At 53.6% G+C, this 26,365-nt stretch overlaps 1 protein-coding gene across 6 annotated transcripts; it reads left to right on the top strand.

Annotated features, from left to right (window-relative positions):
* The first annotated feature begins 1,160 nt into the window (after positions 1–1,160).
* Positions 1,161–25,970, top strand: ADGRD2 (adhesion G protein-coupled receptor D2). Of its 6 annotated transcripts, none has more exons than XM_079113964.1 (24): positions 1,161–2,640; positions 3,132–3,195; positions 3,546–3,758; positions 4,072–4,713; positions 5,088–5,186; positions 5,541–5,626; positions 5,873–6,154; positions 7,053–7,164; positions 7,825–7,959; positions 8,594–8,717; positions 9,084–9,189; positions 16,336–16,391; positions 17,003–17,129; positions 18,256–18,359; positions 18,592–18,694; positions 18,953–19,106; positions 19,594–19,727; positions 19,800–19,915; positions 20,102–20,222; positions 22,872–22,913; positions 23,025–23,202; positions 23,662–23,720; positions 24,009–24,039; positions 25,799–25,970. In XM_079113964.1, the coding sequence occupies exons 1-24, from the start codon at positions 2,362–2,364 to the stop codon at positions 25,840–25,842; spliced, it is 3,411 nt and encodes a 1,136-aa protein (XP_078970090.1). In that variant the 5' UTR covers positions 1,161–2,361; the 3' UTR covers positions 25,843–25,970. The 6 variants fall into 6 exon arrangements, with proteins under 6 accessions (XP_078970090.1, XP_078970091.1, XP_078970087.1 ...); XM_079113965.1 differs by having other exon boundaries at positions 19,847–19,915; positions 25,726–25,945; XM_079113961.1 differs by having other exon boundaries at positions 19,594–19,915.
* Positions 25,971–26,365: the final 395 nt, after the last annotated feature.

A 26,365-nucleotide genomic window follows, 5' to 3' on the forward strand; every position in this document is an offset into this window, starting at 1 on the left:
GAGAACCAAGTCCTGCATTCATTCTGTGGACCCAGAAAGCTGTGAAATGCTCAGAGACCTGCCCCAAATCGGGACCCATTATCCCCTAATTTTTATTTTGAAAATTCTCAATTCCAGAGAAAAGCTGAAAACCTAGCACACTGAACACCAATACACACCTCACTTTGAGCCCCTTTCTTCTTTTAAGAATAAACCATCAGAAGATGGCAAATTTAATGTCCTATGTATTTTTTCTAATTTTTTTCTTAGTTGTAGGTGAACTCAATACCTTTGTTTTTGTTTTGTTTTGTTTTTTAATGCAGTGCTGAGAATCGAACCCAGCGCCTCACACATGCTAGACAAGTGTTCTACTACTGAGCTACAGCCCCAGCCCCTTGTCCTAGTATTTTAACACACAGAAAGAAAGAAAGAAAGAAAGAAAGAAAGAAAGAAAGAAAGAAAGAAAGAAAGAGAAAAAAAATCGACAATTGTGGTACCAGCACACTACACTAAAAATGTTAAATTTGGGGGCTGGGGTTGTAGCTCAGTGGTAGAGCGGCTCTGGATTTGATCTCAGCACTGCATATAAATAAATGAATAAAAAATAGAGGTCCATCAATAACATTAATAATATATATATATATATATATATATTTTTTTTTTTTTTTTTTTTTTTTGTCGTTTTGTTTTTTAATGTGAAGTTTTGACCAGAATGCTGAATTGCTGAATGGTCTGTGTGCCTGGTACCACATGGTACAAAAGATGGGCTTTGTGAATGAGGTTGATGTCATTTCGATCTCACAGCAAACCCATGGGATATACTCCATTTCTCATCCACATGTAACAGATGGAAAACTGAGGCTCAGAGAAACTAGGTAGCAGTGCCTCAAGTCAGAGACAGTATGAACTTGGAGCCGTGTGACTCCAAAGCTTTGGCAGGCCCTGGGCCACCCATCTTGAGTTCCTTCCCAACTGGGAATCTCTGCCTGAGGTCAGCCAGGGTGCTCCCAGATCCCCCAAGCTCTCGGCTTCCCTCTGCACCCTCGGCTGCGTTCCCTCCGCAGCCCAGGGCCCTCTCCCTTCCCCGTCTTAGGTTTTGAACCGCCTGATGAAAGGCTCTCCAGACAAGGCTCTGCCAATGGCCCTGAGTTTATTTTGGACCCAAATCTCACAAGGTGGCTCTTTCTAATCCAGTGACTTTGTGTGTTGGGGGAGGTAGCGACAACAGGCCGCATCCAAAGACGGAAGGTGTCCCCCCAGGTCCACCCGGAGGGCGGTTTTCCGACTGGGGCCGAGGGGCGGGGTCTGCCAGCACCGCCCCGCCAGCCGGGGACTGGAGGGCGGCGAGGCGGGAGCAAGCGCACACATCTCGCAGACCGCGAAGGGCCCTGGCGCCGGGCGAAGCGGCCGAGAGCCGGGGCTGGGACCTGCGGGGGAACCAACGGGTGAGGGAGGCCCCTGCCCCAGGCCACCGCCCAGGAGGCTTCCCCAAAGGCCTTTTGCAGAGGGGACGCGCAGCGGTGGCCAGATTTCGCATCTCTCTCTCCGGGGTCAGTGCGTGGTGAGCAACGAGGGCGGCGCGAGGGGCTGGAGGGGGCAAAATCCAGGAAGGGTGAAGCTAGGCGTCGGCATCTCCGAGCCGCCACGACGTGCCCAGCGCAGGCGAGGCACCGGCCGCACTCCTGCACTCCCGCTCTCCCTGGGGCTGTGGCCGGGGACAGGAGGATGCAGATGCGATTTAATAGCAGGGAAAGTGACAAAAAATTGCTGCTTTTCAGAGCCCCAAAAATGTGAGCCTTCAAGTCCTCCTGCGCTAAGGCACGTTTGAGTTCCATGTTATAGACTTTCTCTGGAAGAGAAGAGAAGGTATGCGTTGTCATTGGTGATGGCTCCAGGCCCCAGGTCGCATGAGGCCAGCTGGCAGGACTGTTTTCTGAGACCCATTTGTGCATGGGCAGGACTGGAGCAGAGACCCAGGAGGCTCTTTCCCCTGCAGAGTCCCCAACTTGCCAGGAGTGACTCCTGAAATCACCCATGATTAGGGGATCTGGCTGGATGAGGTGACTGAGCCCTGATCCTGAAGGAGGTGCTGCTGAGAGAGTGGGAGTCCAGATGTGGGGGCAGGGCCCACAAAGGTCTGGAGAAAGGATGCATTTTGGGGAGCAAGTAGAAAGGGGGTCATGTGGGGGATGCTTTGAATGTCAAACTAGAAACCCCCAAGAACACAGGTTCCTGAGCTCCTGCTTTCCCCTGCAGGACCCCTGAGCTGATTCTGCCCCTCTCTGGCCAGTGGCTTGCTGCTGCCCTCCCCAGTTCACCAGGGCTACGGTCCCAGTTTCCTTCCTAAGGAGGCTCCTGGAGACCATCCCTTTGTGCAAGCAAATGTCATCCCTAGTGGATGGGCCACCCCTTCCTGGGCTTCATTCTCACTGGTTGGCTCCCAGCCCAGTGGGGTCTGGGAAGCAAACAAAGGGCACCCTGACCTGCAAGAGCCAGGGAGTGGCAAGGCAGAGAGCGCTGAGCTTTCATTTGTGTTGTGTTGTGTTTTGTTTTGATTTTCCTTTCTCAGTCCACATTGGCCAGGTCTGTGACCCCAACTGTCTCTCTGTCCCTACTGGATCCAGAATGGCCCCCTGGTGTTACTGCCTGCTCTATCTTCTGGTATTTGAGCTTCTGTGGGGAGGGGAGTTTGGGGCAGGAGGTCAAAAGGGACCAAAGCTGCTAGGGTTTCACACCATGAGGTCACTGTAAAGGTTACACAAGATAAGCCCCTGGCAAAGAAATAAAATAAAAACACCCACTAGGGCTGGTGGCGTGGCTCCATGGTAGAGCACTTGCCTAGCATGTGCAAGGTAATTCCCGTTGTCTCTCTCTCTCTCTCTCTCACACACACACACACACACACACACACACACAGAGGAGAGAGAGAGAGAGAGAGAGAGAGAGAGAGAGAGAGAGAGATACATAAGCACCCACTAGGTGTGATGCCTCAAAAGGGGAAAAGGCTCAGGGCAGTGAAGCGCCCTGCCCAAGACCAACAGCACAGCCTGCAGCTTCCACTGCACCCCTGAAGCACACAGGAGGCATTGCACACAGGCAATGGGGGGTAGGGTGGGGAGGCTGTTCCAGCTCTCACCTGTCTTCTCTCTCAGATCAGGACTCTCTCTGGGACACCCTCCAACTCCCCAGGTGAATCAAGTCACCCCTGGGTGGCAGGTTGGTAAGAGAGATCACCCCCCTGAATCTCCTCCCCCAGCTCAGCCAGCCTGTGCTCCAAGTGGTGCACTGGCCTGGAACTCCAAGGAAGGGAGGAGAGGGTACTCAGTTCCACCCCACCCCACCCCACCCCAGGAATGGGGCCGAATGCTTCACTCCTGTCCATCTCCTTCCCACCATACAGACTTAGAGATTTGCAGAGGAATGACACTCAGGTCATAGAGCATGGCCAGGGGCCAGCCCCATCCAGGCCAGAAAGACTCCTACCGCGGTGTCCTTCACCCTACCCATCCCCAAAAGGGTGAGATGCCCACATAATATTCTCACCCTTCTTTCCTCTCCCCTTCCAGCCCCACTGGCCCCTGGCGAGGTGGTGAAGACTGCAGATGAGGTGTGCACGTTTCCAGGGCAGCCGCTGAGCTGGTGGCAAGCCCAAGAGTCTTGTGAGCAGCGGTTTGGCCACCTGGTAATGGGGCCGGTAGATGGGGTTCTTGCTTCGCGGCTGAGTGACCCGGTCTGGGTGAACCAAAGAGAAGCCTCCCTGCGGAGACCCCCTCGGAGGCGTGAGTGCGGCCCCAGGACCCCAGGGAGGGGAATAGTGCTTTGGCGACATTCAAAGATAGGAGCTCACAGTAACAATACTTGTGAAATGAACTTGGAGTAACATCCCGTTGCATCTCCAGATTTCCTTGCTGTGAACTGGAAGTAGGGGTTGACCCCGGGCAGGGCAGTTAGAACTCCCATTTCTTTCTTCCGGAGGTGGAAAGCACCCCGAATCCCATGAAGGGCCCCGCAGCTGCGCCAAAAGGCATGAGAGGCATGAACCTGTGGGCGGCTGGGGAAATTGAGGTCTCAGCCTTCGTGTCCCCCCCTCAGGCAAGCGCACCACCTCAGCGCTGGTGTTCAGAGAAAGGACGGCGGACAAGGCGGCGCGACTGCGGACGCTTCTGCCAGCTCTGGAGGCGCTGACGGCGTGCGCACACTTACAATGGGACAGCAACTCGCCCGAAGTGGCCGCGATCTTTTCCCTCGCCGCCCCTGCGCTGGCCAACGCGCTGCAGCTGCGAGCCTTCGCCGAGCCCGGCGGCGCGGTGCGGGCGGCGCTGGTGGTGCGCGGGCACCACGCCCCATTTCTCGCAGCCTTCCGCGCCGACGGCCGCTGGCACCAGCTGTGCGCCACATGGGAGCAGCGCGGAGGGCGCTGGGCGCTGTTTGCTGACGGGCGGCGGCGCGCCGCGGCGCGGGGACTGGGCGCGGGCCACCCGGTGCCGCCCGGCGGCATCCTGGTGCTGGGCCAGGATCAGGACTCCCCAGGCGGCGGCTTCTCGGCGCGTGACGCCTTCAGCGGCAACCTCACCGATTTCCACCTGTGGGCGCGGGCACTGAGCCCCGCGCAGCTGCACCGGGCACGGGCCTGTGATCCACCCCCTGGAGGCCTGCTTTTCGTCTGGGACCCTGGCTCCCTGGACATTACACCCTCACTGCTGCCGGCGGTGCCAGTACGCCTTCCCTGTCCGGGTACGGACCGCCCCGTCCCTCCTGTTGGCTCAACTCCCCGCCCCCGGGCTAGTTCTGGGCCCGCCCCCTTCTGGATCCTGCCCCTCTGATCGCCTGACCCAGTTCACCCTTTGCCAATCCCGCGGTGGCTCAATTCTGGCCACGCCCTCCTGCGCCTTGGACACCCGCTGAGTCCCAGTAGCCTGATTGTGTGGGTTCACCTGCTGCTGGCTGCAGGGCCCCTCTCCCAGGTCTCACATTGCCCCTTAACCCCGGAGCAGTGTGTCCTGGTTCCGGGTCCAGTGTGCAGGCGCCTTTGAGGGCCGCACTGGTGGTGGATCACATGACTGTAGGGAGCTAGGATATGGTTTTGACACCTTCCCTACCCCTGCCAGTGCCCTCAGAGGAGTGCCCCGCGTGGAACCCAGGATCCCTCACGGAGAGCTCGGAGCTCTGCTTGCAGCCGCAACTCTTCCTCTGCTGCTACCGGACAGGTGCGCCCTAACTGTGCCTCTGGGTTCTGGAAGCCAGTGGAGACAAAGTGATTGACAAAGTGGAGCTAATGATTGACAAAGTCTGGGATTCTCTGAGCTTCAGGACCTCCTCCTGTCTAGACTACAGGGCAGTGGGATCAGACAGACCTGAGGATGATTACCAGTTGTGCAACCATAGGCAAATGATTTTTAACCATTCTTTGCCTCAGTTTCCCCACCTAGCACACAGTGTGTAAGGCTCTAGACACAGCTGTGGATCTCCTCTTTCTTCCCTGGGTGGGGGTCATTGAGCAGGCTGGCACCTCTGGGCAGGGGAGTTGCCCAGAGCCCAGCCTGGCATCTGCCCCTTTGTAGAGACCTATCAGCAGCTGCAGGATGTCCATTTGTGGCCGGGCCAGGATGTTATCAGCAAAGTCAACGCCTTGGCCAACACTCTCGTGGTGAGCCTTCTCCCAGGAGGCCAGAGAGTCCGTGGGTACTGTGGGTACCTTCACCTATAAGGGGACACCCACTTGATGTTCTGTAGAATTAAGACCACTCATGCTCCCTATTTCATAGCCTTTGAAGCTCAAAGCTTGTGACAAGTTAGAACTGCACCCACCAAAAAGACCCTGGAAAAGCCCAAGTGTGGCCCCTGGGGGATCCTCTTGTGACAGCCAGGCAGTCACTGTCATTTCTAACCACAGCTCTTCCCAGACCCCCTCTCTGAAGCCCCCAAGACCCTGACCCTGGACAAGGCCTCCAGGTTCCTGGGCATTCTGGAGAGAGTCCTGGCGAAGGAGACAACTCCACTGGGGCCAGCTGCACTGCTGGCTGTCCTGCACTTCCTGAAGAGGGTGACAGCCCTCGGGGCTGGGGAGCCAGAGCCCTTAGCAGGGCCCTGGCAGCAGCTGGGCCAGGGCGTCATGTCGGTGGCCAGCCAGATCCTGGAGGAGCAGTTGGCTGGTGCATGGCTGTCCATCAGTGAGGTGAGGCTGCAGGGCCAGAGGCCTGGGCTCTGGTTCTGTCCTTGCTAGTGGGTTGTTGTGTGGTCTTGGGCTCAAACGGGCACCCATTTTTAGGCTCCTTCTCTCCATCCCTTGGGAGAGGCTCCTCTTTTTTGTCTATTTTATAAGCTGAACTTCCATTTGAATAACAGTGTTTGTATTAAAATGATTAAGAGCCACTGATCAATAAGGGCCTTCCCCATATCCAAGAATCTGCTTACCGCCCCAGGTAACAGGTTCTCTAGGCTGAGTAATCCGCCCATCTTGTCTGCGGCAACAGCAGACACTTGGGAGAAAAGGAAATGCCATCCAGTTGGAAAGACCGATGGACACTCATCCTGGCAAAAATGGCCATAGACCTGGGAGTGATTGACCCAGAGAAGGGAAGAAACAAGAGCTCGTGGACGTTGCCTGCCAGTCTCTGGGGCTATAGGAGCAGACATGGTCCCCGTGGCCTCAGAGGACAGAATTGGGACCAGGGTGTGGGTTAGGGTGGAGATGGCATGACCCAGGAGGCTGGCTCCACAGAATGAGTCGCCTGGACATATAATGAGAAGCCCATTCTGGGAAGCATGCAAGCCCACCTTTGACTTGGGGGCTGAGGCACTGGGTAGATGGAGAAGAGCTGGACGCTCAATCTCATTTCCAGGTTCTCTCTCCTGTCTTGCTCAGGCAATGGAGAGGAGTTACAGGTGGGTCAAGTGACTTGCCCAGAGTAGGTGTCCCGTCAATGGGAATTCCCGCCTCCCTCTTCTGCTCTCGCCCCTCTCTCAGAGTGGCAGGCCCATCTCTCAGAACATCGAGCCTGTTAACCCAGGATCAGGGGTGGTGGCAGTGGGTGTGGAGTGTGAGAAGGAACTGAGCTGTGGCTTCCTACCAGGTGGTCGGTGGACCTATGGCCCTGGTGGCGAGCCTGCAGCGCCTGGCACCCCTGCTGAGCACCGCACTGACCTCTGAGCAGCCCCAAATGTACATCCAGCGCGACCATGCGGGTGAGCCTGCCACCCACCCACCACCACCATGAGGCTCAGGCGTCCCTCCTCAGCCTGCTCCCTGGGAGTTCTCTGTGCTACAGACGCTCCATTCTGTTTTTGCCTTTGCCACACGTCGTCCTCCATCCTCAATGCCTTTTCTCCCAGAAAACTCCTATACATTCTTCAGAACCCAGCTTGAGCATCAACTCCTCTAGGAAGCCCCCCCTAGCTTGAGTTCTCTCCTGCTGGCTCCTCCCTCCTCAGTTACCCCAGCATCTTGAACGTGTCTCTCCTTGCATTTGTGGTAATTATAAGATTGTCCCCCTCTGCCTGATACTTCCTGGGTGTCAGGGCTGTTTCTGAGCCGTCTCTGCATCGGGGTCAGACCCAGGGACACAGTCTGAGAGTCGATTGAGTGGGGGCACACCTAGAGTGGACCTTCAGGCACAAACTCGCCTTTCAAGTGCCCACTGTCTTGTGGTGGCTCTCCCAGCGAACCCCCCCTTCTCAGTGACCCTGTCTCCTGCACTCAGATAAGTCAGATTTGCTGGGGGCAAGTGACCAAGCCTCTCTGAGCAGGAATGGTGGCAGGGAGGGGCCAAGCTGACCCTGCAGCTGGGCTGCTCTCAGAACGACCTCACTCCCATGGGGCCAGCCACCAGCCCCATCTGATCCTAGGCCTGGAGGTGCGGAGCCTACGTTTGAGGGAGGCCAGCGCTCGGGGCTATATATTCACAATGCCTGGTGGGCATCCGGAGGGGCCCGGCCACATCCACATCCCCGCAAGTGAAGTGAGACAGCTCCTCCGGAAAGGTGGGTAGGGACGAGGGGTGGCTGGGTCCTGCTGGGATCCGATCAGACCTCAGCTCTGACGTTGTTAGCCATGCTACTTTGAATGACTTATCTTGTGGTGACTCCATTCCCTCATCTGCAAAATGTCCCTATTAGCTGGGTATGTGGTGGGGCACACCTGTAACCCCAGTGACTCGGGAGGCTAGGCAAGAGGATCGCAGGTTTGAGGCCAGTCTGGAAAACTTGGTGAGACTCTGTCTCAAAATAAAAAGGGCTGGGGGTGTAGTTCTCGCCTGGTGGGTTATGAGGGTGAAAGCATCTACCACATTGTAGTATCACATGAGTCTCCTCCCCTGACCCCACACTCCTTTTCTCAGAGGTGGGTGGTAGAGGAAGCCCCCTACCAGCCCTTAGTCCCACAGAGGGCAGAGATTAAGGCAAGGGACAGAGGGCTTTGGAGCTGTGAGGCTAGGTGCACGGGTATGGCTGGTTGGAAGTCTGTCACTTGTTAGCCATGTGATCTCAGGGAATGCATTCACCCCTCTGAGCCTTAAAACTAAGGCTATCTGTAAAGAAGGGAGAGCCCTACCCTCAGAGCCAGCCAGTGCTTGCTCAGTCACAGGGCCGGGCCTGGGTGCCCCTCCCACTCAGCCAGGCCTCTCCGGAGTCACTGTGATCCACAGCTGGTTCACCTCCAGTGTCTTCCAGTATGTCCTGGGGGCAGGTGTCCTAGAGCCCCAGGCTTCTGACAGCTCAGAGGAAGCTGACAGGATGCAGAGGTGAGTGGGCCCCGCCCAGCATGCTGCCAAGGGCCTTGCTCCCCCTTGGTCAAGGGGGAGACCAGTCCCCCACCCTCTCCCAGAGCCCCCTTCTGGTGGACAAATCTTGGCAGGCCAGGGCCCCTCCCTTCCCCCACCCTTCTGGGTCTGCTGAATATGGGGTGGAACATGGCTCACGCCATATTTGTGGTCCTGTCTTCTGTGTTGAGACTCAGGGAGGGAACAGGGCTTACCCACAAGTTCCCAGGGAGGACTGGAACCCAACACCCCAAGTTCCAGCATAGGGTTTTCTAGATGTTGGGACACCCAGCTGGGCATGATCTTTCCCTACTACAACCACCCTTAAAGGCTCCCTTTCTCCCACAGGTTCCTGAGCACACAGGTGGGGTCAGCCATCCTCTCCTCTGAGGTGTGGGCTGCTGCCGGGGAGGTCAGCACAGCCGTGACCTTTCACCTGCAGCACCAGGCCCAGGTACTGGGGGATACTTCTGGGAAACAGCCACTGAGGCACACTTGTCCTGGTTCACCACCCCAGTTCCCCAGTATTTGTTACTCGAACAACCAAGGTTTAGACATGCCCAAGAAGCAATATTTCCCTGGGAGCGATCCCCGTTGTCCTCAAGGGAGCGGGAAGGGAAGCCATGTTTGGTGGGGCTTTCTACCCAGCAGCCACCTCCAATAAGCAGCAGTGGCTTCCTGTGGCCCTTGGGAGAGGGCATGTGATCGGCCTCAGCTTTAAATGGCAGGTAGGGTTTCATTCTAGGGCTGTGTAACTCAAAGAGCAAAGTCACACTGGTCACCACTGAAGCATGTGCACAGGGATGTTCAGGGTCTTCCCTGCAGCATGCAGCATGGGCATGAAAACAAACCCAGGTAGGGGGTGCAGCTCAGTGGCAGGGTGCTTGCTCACCCTGGGTTCCACCCCAGCACCACAGAGAACAGGTCTATCTGTAGTGCACTGCTTGGAAAACTCCTGAGAGCTGCCCAAGGGACCGGTTAGCTGGTATTACATAAAGAACGAGGTATTTCTCTATAAACGGACACAGAGAGATCTCCATTTCATCACGTGTAATTCCCAGACTCCTCCTCCTCCCTTTTGTGAACTATCAGAATATTTCAGAGAAAGTTTACATCTCCCTTGCTCACAACCAGTAATTCTGGACACACACATTGCACAGTTTACCACTGTTTTTGTATATCCTTCCAAGACTTTTACATAATCCATTTGATTAAAGTGTCTGTCATCCCTTGGTATCCACGAGGAATTGGTTCTATATCCCCCTCAAAGATGTATCAAAATCCAAGGATGCTCAAGCCGCTTCAATAAAAAGAAATAATAGTTACAAGAACCTACAAAAATCCCCCTATATACTTTAAATCACTTCTAGATTATTTGTAATACCTAATACAATGTCACTGCTATATAAATGTTACTGTAGTGTGTAGTTTAGGGAATAATGACAAGGAAAATCTGTGTATGTTTAGTACAGATGCAATTTAAAAATATTTTCAGTACATAGTTGGTTGAATCAGTGGTTGTGGAATCTGAGGATACAGAGGCTCAACGGTATAGAGTGTACAATCTGACAAGCTTTGACCCGTGCATGTTTCCATGTACCACTGCCCCAATCAAGGTACATAGCATTTCTACCTTCCCCAAAGGCTTCTTTGTGCCTCTCTCTCACACCTGTCAATTTTCCATACCAGGATGTCACTGCTCTGCTTTCTGTGACCCTGGATCATGTCTGCCTTTGCTAGAGCTTCATACAATGAAATCACTGTAGGCACTGAGGTCTGGCTCTTCTTGCTCAGCGGGTAGGCTAGGAAGCACCCATGTTTTGCACATTTCAGTGGTTCGTCCTTTTAACTGCTAAGTAGTATTCCATTACATTGGAGTATCAACATTCGTTTTTCCATTTACCTTTTTTTTTGGGGGGGGGGGTGCTGGGGAATCGAACCCAGGGCCTTGTGCTTACAAGGCAAGCACTCTACCGACTGAGCTATCTCCCCAGCCCTTCCATTTACCTTTTGATGGGGCTGTTAGTTGTTTTCAGTTTGGGCTCTCATCAGTACATCTACTATCAGAACTCATATGCAAGTCTTTTTTGTGAACATGAGATTTCTTTCTATTGGGTACATTCTAGAAAGCAAGCTTGCTGTGTTGCATGGTAAGTACATTTTAACCTTCTAAGAGACTGTCGACCTGTTTTCCCAAGCATTTACACCATTTACCTTCCCATCAGCAATATATTAGAGTTCTGTTTGTTCCACATCTTGACTAACACCTTCTCGGTCTTTTATTAACTCTTCCTTTCTTCTTTTAGTGGTACTGGGGGTTGAACCAGGGGTGCCTTACCATTGAGTCAGATCCCCAACCCTTTTTATTTTTTATTTTGAGACAGGATCTTGCTAAGTTGCCCAGGCTGGCCTCAAACTTGCAATCCTCCTGCCTCAGCCTCCCAAGCCACTTAGATTTCTGTGCCTGGCTTATCAGCCTTTTTTTGTGGTTATATACCGATATCTCATTGTGTTTTAAAATTGCAATTATTTCTTGAAGACCAAAACTCTTGAGCATCTTTTCATATATATGTTAGGTATTCATTTATCTTTTGTTAAGGTATGTTCAAATCTTTTACCCAATTATTTTTTGTTTCTTTATATATCCTGGATATAAATCTTTTTTTCAGATATGTGTTTTGTGAATAATTTCTCCTAGTATTCAGTTTGTCCCCCTACTTTTTTTTTTTTTTTTTTGGTACTGGGGATTGAAACCACTGAGCCACACCCCCCAGCCCTTTTTTGTATTTTATTTAGAGATAAGTTCTCACTGAGTTGCTTGGGGCCTTGCTAAATTACTGAGGCTGGCTTTGAACTTATGATCCTCCTGCCTCAGCCTCCTGAGCCACTGGGATTACAGGCGTGCTCCACTGTGCCCAGCCTGCTCCTTATTCTTAACAGTGTCTTTGGAAGATAAATTTTCAATTGTGAGGAAGTCCAATATATCCAGGTTTTTTTTTTTTTTTTTTTTTTTTTTTTCTTGTATGGCACATGCTTTTTGTATTCTAAGAAATCATTGCCAATCCTGAGGTCACAAAGATATTTTCAAAGAAGTTTATCATTGTAGCTTCCACATGCAGGTCCTGTATTTCAGGTATTTTCTGTTTATTAGGTAAGTTAAAGATCAACATTCATGTCTCCCATATGGACATCCAGTTCCATGCCATTTGTTGAAAAGCTTCTTTCCCCTATTGAATTATCTTGCCATCTTTGTTGAAAATAAATTGTCCTGATATGTGTAGATCTAGTTCTGGGCTCCTTGTTTTGTTCCTTTGACTGTGTCTGTCCCTTCACTAATCCCATTTTATCCTGATTAGTGAGACTGTACATAAATTACAATCAGATAAAATGAGCTCTCTAACTTTTTTTTTTTTTTCAAATTTGTTTTGGCTAACCTAGGATCTCTGCATTTCCAAATAAATTTAGAATCGGTTTGTCAGTATCAATGGAAAAATCTTTTGGGATTTTGACTGAGATTTCATTGAATCCATATTATCAATTTGAGAGAACTGGCATCTTAGTAATGAGTCTTTTGATTCATGAGCAAGGCTTATCCCTCTATATATTTAGGTTAAATTTCTCTTAGAATTGATACACTCTTTCTAGTGTGCAGCTCTTGAAGATACCTTGTTAAATACATCCCTAAGTATTTCAGTTTTATAGTTTTAGATGTGAATTGTTTTCTTAATTTAATTTTATTTATTTGTTTATTTATTTATTGTGCAGCACTGGGGATCAAGCCTGGAGCTTTGAGTATGCTAGGCAAGTGCGATACAACTGAGCTACACCTCCTTAATTTAATTTCATTTTAAATTAATTTCATTTTAAAATTAAAATTTAATTTTAATTAAACTCCTATATAGAAATACAATTGCTTTTGGCACAATGACATTATACCCTGAAACCTTGCTATATTCACTTTGTCTTTCTAGTAGCTCTTCTAGAGTCATTAGAATTTTCTGCATACCTGATTGCTCACTTACCTAGTATGTTCAGTCCTCAGCACCACATTAGAGTAAAGGTATTGTGTCCACCTACAACAAAAAAAAAAAAAAAAAAAAAAAAAAAAAGTTAAAAAAAATGAGTAGCACATGATCTTGTTTGCGAAGATAGTTTTGTTTTCCCCTTTCCAATACATGGCATTTTTCCTTTTCTTGCCCTATTGCAATGGCAAGAATTTCTAGTTCAGTGTTAATAACAGTAGTGAGACCAGGCATCCTTGTCTCATTCCCCATCCCAGAGAGACAGCATCCAGTCTTTCACTATGTAAATGTGATGTTAGTTGTGGGTTTTATAGATGTCCTTTATCAGATTAATTTCTCTTCTTTTCTGGTTTGCTGAGAATTTTTATCAGGAATGGTTTTGAATTTTGTCAAAAAAATACTTTCCCACACTGACATGATGCTATGGTTTTCTCTTTTATTATGTTAATACATTAAATTGCATCAATTGATTTTCAAATGTTAAACTTATCTTGGATTCCTGGATCAACTCCACTTGGTTATGGTGTTTTATCCTTCGTATATATTGTTGGATTAAACTTCTAATGTTTTGTTAGTGATTTTTGAGTTTATGTTCATGAATAATGTGTTCTTTAGTTTACTGTAATGTCTCCCTCTGGTTTTGATATAAGATTATTGCTGGCCTCATAAAATAAGCTGGAAAATGTTCTCTGTAAATATTTGATAGGCTTCACCTGTGAAGTCAGCTGGGCTTAGCATTTTCTTTGCAGAAAGACTTTAAGTCATAAAATCTGTTTCTTCAACTAATATAGGCTATTTGGGTATTTTATGTCTTCTTGAAATAGTTTGAAAATTTGTGCCTTTAAAAGAATTTGTGAACTTCATCTAGGTTGTCCAATTTCTAGCATAAAGTTGTTCATAATATTTCCTTATTAGGGCTGGCATTGTAACTCAGCGGTAGAGCACTTACCTACCACATGTGAGGCACTGGGTTCAATCCTCAGCACCACATAAAAAAATAAACAAAATAAAGGTATTGTGTCCATCTACAACTAAATATATATATATATATACATATATATATATATTTATACATACACACACACACACACACACACACACACACATATATATGTATTTCCTTTTTATCTTTTTAACATCTATGGCTTCTATAGTGATATTTTCATTTTCATTCCTGACCAGCCCAGATAGAAGTGCACCAATTTTGTTTGTATTTTCCAAGGACTTTTAAGATATTTTTATTTTTAATTGGCACACAATAATTGTAGATATTTATGGGATACAGTGTGATATTTTGATACATATAGTGTGATATTTCAGTATTTAATGTGTAATGATTAGATCAGGGTAATTGGCAAATCCAGCACCTCAAACAGTTATCACCGCTTTGTGTTGGGAACATTCAAAACCCTGTCTACTAGCTATTTTGAATTATGGTTGTTGTCAATCATAGGTACCTTACTGTGCTACATAGAACATTAGATTTCCTAGTGTTCCTATCTACCTATACTCCTACCCAATTAGCCTCTGATACCTGCTCACCATCCTCAAAGGACTCGGTTTAGATGACCCTCATTTTATTGGCAACATCCAAAGCATCTCATAATCAGGAGCCGGTCGAACATACACCTTCTGCTCTCCATCAGGCCAGCCTGACCAGAATGTTGACCTTGGCCACATCCTTGTCACAGCTTCACCTTCCATCTGGCGCTTGCTGGCCTTGACATTCACAGTGAGCACAAGCGTGTTACTGTCCTCCATCGTCCTCACAGAAGACTGAGTGGTCGTGGGAGCTAGATGCTGGCATGGTGGTCAAGCTCGTTTCTCTGGGGAACATGCTCCCGAGGATGTCAGCTGCCTCTGGAGCAGCAGTGTCTTTTGGGCTGCCAAAAGATGTGCAGCTCTTCTTTTGTGGCTGGGGATGTCTCGCCTTCTTGGCCTTCGAAGTGTGACTTTGTCTTTGTCTTCAAGGGGGAGGAGCTGCCTTCTCCACTTTAGGCGCCATCTTGGTGAAAAGGTCCACTACAAGTATTTCTTTGCTTTTGCAAAACCAAGGTCCTTGCTCTTTCAACTGATCCATGCAAGCAGTCGTGGCTTTTTTTCTCCTTTCTCTGCAGCTGTTTTCTGCATTTTCTCAGTCACAGTGAGGTGGCCCTCACTATCCTGTCACTACTCAATTCTAGCACGTGGAGGTCTGGGCTGTTGTGGGTCCAGAACCCCTAACCACTCTCTTCTCCTAGGAGTGGTCCAAAATGAACATGATCCTCCCCTGAGCATGCTCCCAGGGACTCTGCAGGGTTGTTTCTGTTATGATTAGCCCTGACCAACCCTGTAAACATCTTCACTCAGAATCGGTTTACATTCTGGTGACTGCTTCCTGGTTTGGGAGCAGAAGATACAAATAGTTTTGTGACTTTTGTGGGTACACCTATATTTATATTTCAGTTTACACCATTTGAAAATGCCACTGGTGGTGCAATAATAACCCATTTTTTAAAGTATAGGGCCGGCTTTATTTGTGTTCCTGGCCCCAGATACAGAACCTGAGCCCCAGGAAAAGTACTATGAATGAATACATAGGATGAGACTTCAGTCAACCCAAGAAACAGTATGTTCTCTGGAGCCATCATCACCAAGGGGGAAAAGGGGAGTTGATCAAGCAGAGGCCCAGTCTCAGCTCCTTGCTCTGTGATCTGGAGCAAACTAAGCCCCCTCTCTGAGCTCATCTGTAATGACATATTCTTATCCTATCTCCTAGGATGCTGTGACAATCAAACACAATAAAGAACATGAAAGTGCTTGGCAAAACACCAAGTGAGGTGACATTGCTGTTACCCTTCCAGTCAGGACGAAGAGCCCAAACCTAAGCACAGGCTGCCTTCACTGCTTAGTATCACCATCTGCCTGGTAGCTCTTCACTGCTTAATGACATCTAAAATCTATATTGTTGCCGGGCATGGTGGTGCATGCCTGAATCCCAGCTACCTGGGAGGCTGAGGCAGGAGGAATAAAAATTCAAGGACAGCCTCAGCAACTGAGCAAGATCCAGTCTTGAAATATAAAATAAAAAAGGCTGAGGATGTAGCTCAGTGGTAGAGCACCCCTGGGTTCAATCTCCAGTACTGCAAAAAAAGAAAGAAAAAAAAATTCTATTTTGTTGTCCTTATTTAATTTCACAAGAACTAACCTGTTCCTTCCAATCCTCTGGAGATCTGACGGTTGTGAGATTAGCTGTGAGTTTTCGCGGGACACAGTTTAATTCTGTCCCGAGGGGCTCATGCCACACAGGTGCAGCATGTTCAACTTTTTCTTAACAATGAATCATGGAGATCTCTCTGCTTCAGGAAATCGAGACCCCTTGTCCTGACAGGCACAGAGCACCCGGGGAGGGCAGGGTCACGGTGTTAGCTGCCCCCGCCCCGCGGTGGCCGCCACGCCTTCCTTCTTTCCACACCCGTGCTCTTGTCCACACTGGGCAGTCCTCAGCGCACACCTTCGCCCGCATCCTTCTGGTCTCGCTCTCCTGCCCTGTGCCCCACCCGTGCTCATGTGTCACCGGTCCCTGTGTCCCGCCCTAGGCCTTCCCTCAGAAGCTGGTGGAGCCTGTCTGTGCTTTCTGGAACTTCAGTATCAGGTGAGTCTCCATTTCCAGGTTTTTTTAAAATACAGCCTTTAAAAAAATAAAAATGGCATCCACTCTGCTTGCCAGTGAGGCAGGACTCAAGCGTGGTTTGGGGCTCCACAGACTGCCCTGCAGGGTGATTCTAGGCCCGACCCAACTCCGGGACAAGCGGGGCAGGAGAACGTGTTTCCCAGCAGGTAGTGAGCTCCCGGTCGTAGGAGGTGTGTGAGGAGGCCACACTCACCTCCAAGCTGCTGAGGAGGTGAAATGGGTGTCAGGCTTGAGGCCGGCCCTAGGTCACTGAGGAGAGAGAAGGCTCCAGGATTAGCACCAGCTCCCCTGCGGGGCCTTTACCCGAGGGAATGGATACCAATGCCAACTGCTTGGTCATTAGGGTGATCACTGGTCTCAGCCTGTCCTCCTATCACCCCTGAGAAGGTTAAGCACATTTGGCAGTAGGAAGCTGAGGCCCCAGGTGGGGCAGTGACAGGTCAGTCCCACAGCCAGCTAGGGGCAGGGCAGCATTGGACCCAAGGCCTTGGGAGGCTCTCCCCTGCCTGCTCCCCGAGGCCCCCCATGTCTGCCGGGTCTCAGGAGCCCTCTGCTCCCTCCCCACCCCCAAGTCCACACACAGGGGGTTCCTGGGCCACCAGTGGCTGCTCGGTGCTCACCCTGTTCCAGGACTCTACCGCCTGCTTCTGCAACCACAGCACCAACTTTGCTGTCCTGTTGCAGGTGTACGACATCCAGGTGAGTGCAGGGGTGGGGACATCGACATCGGAAGGGTCTTACAGGCTGAGCAGAGGGGAGAGGTCCCAGCACAGGGAGGAGGGAGCCCCACACCGCACAGAGGGAGGAGGCACGTCAAAGACCACAGTCCAGACCACTGGGCGTGGGCTCTCCGTGCTGACAGGCACCGGTGGGTAACAGGTTGGGGTGGCCTGTGGGGGCCTGAGGGGCCGTGGGGTCTGGTATTCAGAGATGAAGAGCCAGAGGGTAAAGCCAGGGGCCTCGCTGAGGTCAGAAGAGGAGACTCTGCCAAGACGGGCCATGAGGCATGTCAGTGTGGACAGGTCAGGAGGCCAGAGAGGCGGGGCTCCCTGGAGCTGGAAAGGGACTCCAAGGTCACTTGCTAAGAGGTCAAGTTAGACAGGGCTGGAGCCTCTGGAAGGCTGGGCTCACTTGAAGCATTGGGGGATACCCTAGAAAAACATTATTAAACACATTTTTTCCTGTAAAAACAGCGTGGACTTGCTCCACATCATAAACAGTGCGCCCGCAGCCCGGCGTCTTTTTTCCCCACATTTTTCCATCGGTGCCTTGCGGGTGTTCCTCCTGGTGGGTTTGTGGTTACATGTCCATGCGTGACAAGATACTCACTAGAACTGCACAACTTGGCCAGTGTCACTGCCAGCACACCCCACCCCTTGTCCCTTTCCTCTGCTGACTTCCGTGAGACCCGCTTCCCTCTCTAGCTCCTATGTGAGAGGAAACACGTCCCTCAGCCTTCTGAGTGGGACTCATTTCACAGAACATGATGGTCTCTAGTTCATCCATTTTCCTGCAAATGCCACGATTGCATTTTCTTCCCGCCCCGTTTCTGATGAGCCTCCCGTGGCACCCCACGCTCGCCATCTGTCCCGTGGAAGCCCTCCCCTCCCCGTGGCACGTCAGTGGCTTCCAGCTCAGTGCTCTGCCAAAGCAAGGGGTGGGGCTGATGGGGCCAGTATGGGGAGAACCAGCAGGAGAGGAGCATATGCAAATGCTCACTTAAGCACCTACTGTGTGCAATCCTGGACCTTGAAGGCTGGTGCTGGCGCTAGCCAAGTCTGGTCTTGGTCAGAGTGGCAACAGGGTCCTTTCTCTCCCTCCCCAGAGAGACCCCGAGGAGGAGTCACTTCTGAGGACTCTGTCATTTGTGGGCTGTGGCGTGTCCTTCTGCGCCCTTGCCACCACCTTCTTGCTCTTCCTGGCAGCTGGGTGAGGACAACTCATGGCACCTCACCACTCAGGGGCCTGCACGGCCCTCCTCAGGCCATACTTGTCCCAGCCACCTTGGTGGGAGGTCTCCCCTTGGGGCACGGTGAACTCCTGGCCGAGCTGACCTCTCAGTTGCCATTAGCTCAGCCTCGGGGGAACCGGCAGGATGGGGTCCGAGAGGGTGTGGGGACTGGTGGTGCTGTCTTTGTTACCAACTCCTCTGCCTGTCCAGGGTCCCCAAGTCAGAGAGGACCACAGTCCACAAGAACCTCACCTTCTCCCTGGCCTCTGCTGAGGGCTTCCTCATGGCCAGCGAGTGGGCAAAGGACAACAAGGTGGGCGACCGGCAGGTGGCCGTGCAGGCTCTGGGGGCTGGGGAAGCAACTGAGGGCCTTTCTGGATTGTCCCCTGCCCTTGCCATCTTCACCTGGCTGCATTGCCCTGGAGAGGAGCTGGCCCAGGGAGGAAAGGCCCTGGGTGGTGGAGCCAAGGCCTGCCTGGAGACCTCGTCCACTGACCCGTTTGGGTCGCAATGCCAGGCATGAGCGTGGGACCTGGGGTGACCTCAGAGGGCACGCTCCCCCTTCCCACAGGTGGCGTGTGTGGCTGTCACGGCAGCAATGCACTTTCTCTTTTTGGTGGCATTCTCCTGGATGCTGGTGGAGGGTCTGCTGCTGTGGAACAAGGTGGTGGCCGTGAGCATGCGCCCAGCGCCCAGGATGAGGCTCTACCACGCCATAGGCTGGGGTGAGACCCCTCCGCTCTTGCTCGATTCTCCCCAGCTGTGTCCTGCACAGCCTCTTTTGTCACTCAATATCACCCCGTGCCCAGTACCACCTGGTGCCTACCACCACAAAGCACCCAGCACCACCTAGCACCCAGCATCCAGCACCACTCAGCACCTATCTCTGATAAGAGCTGTTTTATGGGTTCTCTGCCTCACCCCAGTTCCTCTTAATCCTCCTCCACTTCAGCAACCTCAGCTCCTCACCTCCAGTGCTGTCCCCAGCCCACCACCCACACCCACTCCCAGCCTTAAGCCTTCCATCCAATCTCAGCTTCCCCACTCCCGAAATACTCATGGCTCCAATGCCACCCCAACAGTATCAGCCCCCAGCCCTGCTCCCCACTCTCCCAGTGCCCCGGACAGCTGCTACCAGGGCTGTGGGCTGCAGCTCAGGATCCCGCAAAGAAGAGCGGGGAAGTGGCCTGAGCCCACTCCTGCTTTGCCCAGGCATGCCTGTGGTCATTGTGGCCATCACCCTGGCCACACGCCCCGGTGACTACGTGGCCACCGGACACTGCTGGCTCAGTGTGCACACAGACACCATCTGGGCTTTCGTGGGGCCTGTGCTTCTCGTGCTGACGGTGAGCGGGAGGCGTGGGGGCGGCATGTGCGGGCTGGGAGGACTCCTTCACCCACTGATGCCAGGTCTCCAGGCCAACACCTACATCCTGTTCCGCGTGGTGATGGTCACCGTGTCCAGTGCCCGCCGCCGTGCCCGCATGCTGAGCCCACAGCCTGGCCTGAGGCAGCAGATCAAAATACAAGTGTGGTGAGGCCCAGCTTGGGGAGGGAGGCCAGGACAAAGCCGGGCAGCATGGGGCCCGCTAGCGCCTGGTGTGGGCGTGTCTGTGTTGGGGGTGTGACCGTGCGGGTGTGAGGCGTGTTGAGCAGGTGAGCACACACGTGTGCACTCGCATGCTTGCTCATGTGTCACATGTACCCATGCATGACACAGGGCCACAGTGAAGCCGGTGCTGGTCCTTCTGCCCATCCTGGGCCCAACCTGGCTGGTCGGCATTCTGGTGCACCTCAGCCCTGCCTGGGCGTATGTCGCCGTGGGCCTCAATTCCTTCCAGGTACCTCCAGGCTCTGGCCCATCCAGACTGGGGCTCTGACACTCTGGAACTCAGAGGGACACCCGGCTTGTCAGGCAAGGAGCAGCGCTGGGGCCTGATTCCAGAGTATGGCTTCTCCACCACTGGGGTGGTCAGGCGTGACCACAGATGAGTCCGGCATGCTCCTGGGGAGGGTCGCCCTGTCCCGGGCCCTCCTCCATCCACGCAGAGATCACTGGTGGCCGCCCCCATGCCTGGCACCATGGGCCCTTCTGTTCCCGTAGAACTCAAATTTGGCGAAGGCAGTCGATGATCCAGATGAGGCACTGACGTGTTGGTGAGGGGTGAGGCAGGAGGGGTGGGGCGCTAGCCCTGGTTGTCCTCTCCCCTGGGCCTTAGCGGCTCGACCACCTGCCAGGCAGTAGGGAGGGAGAGGACAGAAAGCAGGTGCTGCTAGGGGTTCGTGGGGGCCAAGCCAGGCGCCTGATTCGACATACGCGACTCCCAGAGTGGCATCCTCCCTCCCTCTCCCTCTCTGTGGGTGTGGCGCTGTTGGTCGGCCGGGCTCAGCTCTGGGCTGTGTCCTCTGGGGCCCGCTCCCCTGCCTCTCTCCCCAGGCCTGGCCTTTGCCTCACTCTTGCCCATGGCATCCACTGGCTGTCTTCCTCCTGCCACCCCACCTGCAGCCCTCTCCCTCTCTCTGTCTTGGGCATAATGTGGGCAGGATCTGCCCTCAGGACAGTGGCTGGACCACTAGGTCTAGAGGGACTAGAATCAGTCCAGCCTCATTTTGTTTCCTTTTTACCTCCTGTGCCAGGTTTTGTGGGCAGATAGCAAAATCTCCCCTCTATAACCAGCTATAGCTCACACTTGCCCTGGTGGAAAGTCCCCCTGGCCTAGTTTCTACACCTGTCTAAAGGGTGTCAGATCCCCACCCACTTCAAAAATCATCCTGGGTCCAACTGCAACATTTGCAAAGCATGCAACCCAGTACCTGGTACATGCCCAAGCCCCACGAACGTGAGCTAATTTGTTTTGTTGGGTTGTTCAGCCAGCTCCTCCCTGTGCCCACGACTCCTCCCTCCCCACATACAGGGAACATAGTGGTGACCTGGGTCAAGGAATCCACCTGTGCAGCTTTCAGCCTGAGGGAGGGACAGAGACCAAAACCACACAAACACAGTGTGGTACCATTGGGGCCAAGAGACCAGGTCAGGGTAGTGTGGGGACAGAGGAGTCCCACCTGGGGAGGCAGAACGGGCACTTCCTGGAGGGGGTGATTCAGCCAAGATCTGCCGGCTGCACCAGGTGGAGAGAAAAGAATATTTAAAGCCAGGAGATCACGGCGGGATCAAATGGGGGGAGACATGAGAGGGAAGGCTGGAGAACAATGGGGCAGAAGAGCGTGGAGGGCCAGACCACACAGGCCCCAGAGAGCTGTTATAAGGAGCTCAGACTGAGTCACAAGGGTACTTGGGAACCATGGAGTGCATTAGGCAGTTGCTGGTGTAGTTGGGTGGGCACTTGCAAAGATGCCTTTCTGCTAGGAGGTGTGACACACACTTGTAGTCCCAGTGACCTTGGAGGCTGAGGCAGGAGGATTGTAAGTTCAAAGACAGCCTCAGCAACTTAGTGAGGCCTTAAAGACTTAGGGAGACTCTGTCTGAAAATAAAAAATAAAAGGGCTGGGGATGCGGCTCAGTGGTTAAGCCCCCTGGGTTCAATCCCTAGTACCAAAAAAAAAAAAAAAAAGAAAAGGAAAAAAGATACCTTTGTTTGGGCTGGAGGAATGGATAGGAGGAAAAGGGAGATGGGAAGGTGTGCCTGCCTCCATAGAGGCTGCAGAGTGGGCACAGGCTAGGTTTGGGGGCTGTGTGTCATCAGGAACTGCCTTGGGAGTTAGAGGGTGGTGGCATGGTCTTAGCTTGTGCCTGGGAACAGGAGGAGCAGTCTAGCTCTTGGGCTCTGCCTTTCAGCCCTGGAGGTTGGAAGGTCTGTCAGTTCAGGGCCCTGCCTGTGTCCTCTGGTCCTGGCCCCAGGGCAGGAGCTGTTGCCTTTTATGTTGTCGAGGACCCTGAGGAAGTCCTACACTCCAGTCCCACCTGCTAGGTCACATGGTAGCTTAGAACCCATTCCTCTGTCCCCAACCCTGGGCCTGAGGGTCCCTGTCCATCAAATGGGAAGAATGAATGTCCCTCACCCCACCCTGCACTGTGGAGCTGCTGTGGAGGTCACGTGAGACCCCAAAGTGATGGTGCTTTGTGAGCGGCTAGACCCTCCTGGGCCCCACGCTCGTGGGAAGGGGGAGCAGCTTGCCCAGCCATAGTGCTGGCCCTTCACACAAAATACCTCTTGCCAGAAAGGAGGTGAGTCCTGGTCCCTCTCTACACCCAGATGAAGAGCAGAGGCTCAGAGATGAGGGCCACACGGGGCGGTCCTGATGCTTGGCCTTGGCACTCGGCAGCAGGGAGTCACAGAGGCTGCAGACCGGGTGGAGTGAGGCAAGGCCCTTGGGGTTCCCACAGACAGATGCCACAGCAGCCCCTAGTGTGGGGACAGGGCTCAACCTCTGTGTCTGTGTCTCTGCTGTGACCTGGGGACCACGAGGCAGGAAGCCAGGCCGGGGTGGGGGCGGGGGTGTGGCCACTGTGACTTTGGGTCTGTCCCCAGGGACCGTACATCTTCCTGGTCTATGCTGCCTGCAATGGGGAGGTGAGTCGGGGTTGGGGCTGCAGGGAGGTGGGGCAGGTGGGACCTCCGCCCGACACCCCGCAGGCCAAATGTGGGAGGCGAGTGTCTCGACCTGACCTCGCCTGTCCACAGGTGCGGAGCGCCCTGCAGAGGGTGACCGAGAAGAAGGCGGCGTCGCTCACCGTGGGGCGGGCAGAGCCCGATGCTGTCACCATTTCCTGTGGGACCCGCCGGGGCCCTGCCAGCCCACAGCCTCCAGGTCCCTGGGAGGTGGCCAGGACCCCACCGCGAAGACACGTGGCTCTCAGAGGTCAGTGCCTCGGGGTCCCCCTGCTGGGTCAGAACAGTGTCCACGGCAGACTGGCTCTGGAAAGCCCGCACGTGTGGGGCGGGAAACGGCTTTAAAATGGCTTGTCCAGGGCTGGGGTGTAGCTCAGTGCCGAGCGAGGCCCCGGACCTGGGGCCCAACCAGAGGGCGTGGGACTTGCCGGGGTGACCTGAGTTGTGCAGGGGCAGGGGTGGGGGTTCCTGCAGGCAGGTGAGTGGATGGGCTTGGGGCCCTGAGGCAAGACATGGGTTAAATGACCTCAAGTCCGGTCCAGGGTTCCAGTGTCCCTTGGGTCTCAGTTTCCTTGTCACTAATCTGGGTAAAGCTTTGAGGGATTCTTAGGGTATTAGATAATGAGGACCCCACCTGGGGCAGCGGGGCAGAGAGGGCTTCCTGCTTCCGCCCCTGAAGTCCACTGATCCCATGTTCTTCCCCTACCAGGGATCCGCGGCCCCGGAATCGCCACAGACTTCTCTTCTATTGCAGAACCAGAGAGACTGGTGAGGCTGGGACAGGCCTGGCCCCAGTGGGGCAGCAAGTGTGGCCGACTGGGTTGGAGAAGCCACAGGGAGTAGGGTCGGGTGGTGTGGGGGGGGCTTCCCCTGGGGTTCTGTCCCTCAGTTGCTGGGCTGAAGGGCCCTGGAGCGGCAGAGAGCTGCAGCCTGTGAGTGGCAGAACTGAAGGCCAAGGCCACTGGGGTTGAGGCGGGAGGAGTCACCAAGGTTTTGGGAGGTTCTCCAGAGGAAGGGAGGAGGAAGCCCGGCCACCCTGTTCCCCTCTGTCCTTAGGCTGTGGAGCTGACGGCATTCAAGGCTTCAGGTATAGCCCACCTTGGGGAGTCCCCCACCCCCTTTGGGCCTGGACACCCCCACACCCCACTGTGCCAGATGAAAGTGATTAGAGAAGCAACCACAGCGCCCTCCACTCTTTAAGGGGCCCTACCCTCACTCTATTCCTTGCTGGTCTCGGAAAGTCTTCCTTTAGGACACTGGGCTGTGCCAGGGACAAGGCAAGGCTCCTGAAGAGAGGGTCACTTAGGGGTGAAGTTGGAGGAACCCTTCCCAGAGCAACAAGAAACCTGCCTTCCTCTGTCCACTCTCCCCAGTCCCCAGTCCCAGTGCCCAGCCTCCTGCTCTGAGGGTCCTTTCAAACCCAGTGAGGGACAGTGCTTGCCTCCAAGGTCTGGATTTCCCCAGCTAGACTGCGGATAGGCCATGGTGAGGGGAGCCTGCAGGCAGCTGGGCAAGTCTGTGCTCAGGTGAGGATGGAAGTTTAAGGAGCTCAGCCTGAGGGGAGCTGTCTCTACTCTCCCTGCCAGCCTCTCTCAGCCTCCAGTCTCACAAACAGAGACCAATACTCACATGCTATTTCTTTTTTTCTTTTTTCTTTTTCTTTTTGATACTGGGGATTGAACCCAAGGGCACTTAACCACTGAGTCACATCCCCCGATCCTCAGCACTATTTTTAATTTTGAGGCAGGGTCTCACTAAGTTGTTTAGGACTCTCTAAATTCTGAGGCTGTCCTCGAACTTGTGATCCTTCTGCCTCAGCCTCCCAGGTCCCTGGGATAACAGGCAAGGGCTACCACACTTAGCACACACTATTTCCAGCAAGGGGTGAGAAGCCTGTTTGGGGAGCTCTTCCTGGGGCCCAGTGCCGTGCCAAAGCCCAGACATCTGATTCTAATCCAGAGACCTGGGAAGTGGCTTTGCTGCTTTCCTCCCATTGCACAGATGAGCAAACTGAGGCATATAAAGGAGCAACACCTAGCCAGAGTCGGAGGCAGAGCTAGAGGCAGGGCTGAAGGCAGGTCCACCCATACAGATGGGAGAACTGAGGCACTGCCATAGTCATATGGGTGTGAGGCCAGGCGCATGAGAACCCAGTTCTGTATGACTCTCCAGCTGTGCTCAGCCTCTTGAAGGTTCCGCTTCCCCGTCTGCAAAACGCGCCAGAAGCGCCCCCTGCCGGCGGGTCGAGAGGGAGCAGGGCAGGCACCTGGCGATCCGAGGGGCGGGGCCTGGGCCCCGCGGGCCCCGCCCCCACCCTCACCGGCGGGCGCAGCGCATCTGCGGGAACAAGAGCCGCAGCGCGCCTCTGCGCTCAAGTGACAGTGCCTTTGTCTCTGCTGAATGGGTGCGTTGCTAAGGCCGCTCGTAGCAACGGAGCCGCTTCCACCTCGGCCCCACCCTCCGGACCCCCAACCTTGGCCTGGTCCCCCGACGCTCCCGCTTCTACTCCCCACCCCAGCCAGCAGCCCACTCAGACAAGGGTGCGGGGGAGTGGAGGCTGCTAGCTGTGCATCCCTCATGGTGCCGCCCGCCCCTCCTAAAAGCCCTGGAGCCCAGGATAACGCAGGGTTCTCAGGATGGAGAAATTGAGGCTCAGAAGTCATTAGGAGGCCGCCTAGGGTGGCCCAAGCCAGGATTCCCACCCAGGTCTTCCCCCAGCCTTCCTTCCCAGACCCCTCCCCATCTTGGCGATTCTGGGCCACTTTCCCCCCAGGTTTCTAGAGAGTGCATGGGGGCTTTCCTGCAAATCCCTCCCCAACTCACCTGACCTGGGGACATCCTCCCAGAAACCCCAGACTGGATAAGAGGCACGACTGGCAGCCCCAAGTGACAGAAGAGCAGCCCTGGATCCTCCGGCTCCCAGCAGCAGCACACTCGAATGTGCCCCCTCCTGGGGCTCCCACTAACTCACCAAGGTCACTGTCCCCTACCTTCCTAAGATTTGTTCCTGCCCACCTGTTGCCAGGTTCTGGCATGCCCTGCAGTGTCTGGTAATAAACAATAGTGCTGAGACTCTACCTGTCCCTGTCTGTGGGGTCCTCCAGGCCTGGGGAGGGGAAAAGATTGCAGGCTCCGGGAAGAGAGGGACAACAGCTTCCTCTCTGGCTTTGGCACTCAGCGTGGTCACTAGGGGCACGTCTTACCACCTGCCGCTGGCAGGGCTGAGCCCTTATCACCTGCAGCCGCCGGTCCCCACCTCAGCCTGAGACTGCCCTCTCCCCTCTTGTGTGGAGGAGGACAGCTTGAGGATTCAGATTCGGGGTCTTCCGGCCATGTAGTGCAGGGGGCAGCTGCAGTTGGCCTGAGTGGGAGCTACCCAGGCAGCCTGCTCAGAGGAAGTTCCTGGCACCCAC

The sequence above is a fragment of the Sciurus vulgaris genome (genome assembly GCF_902686455.1).
Source record: "Sciurus vulgaris genome assembly, chromosome: 15".
Taxonomy (NCBI): Eukaryota; Metazoa; Chordata; class Mammalia; order Rodentia; family Sciuridae; genus Sciurus; species Sciurus vulgaris.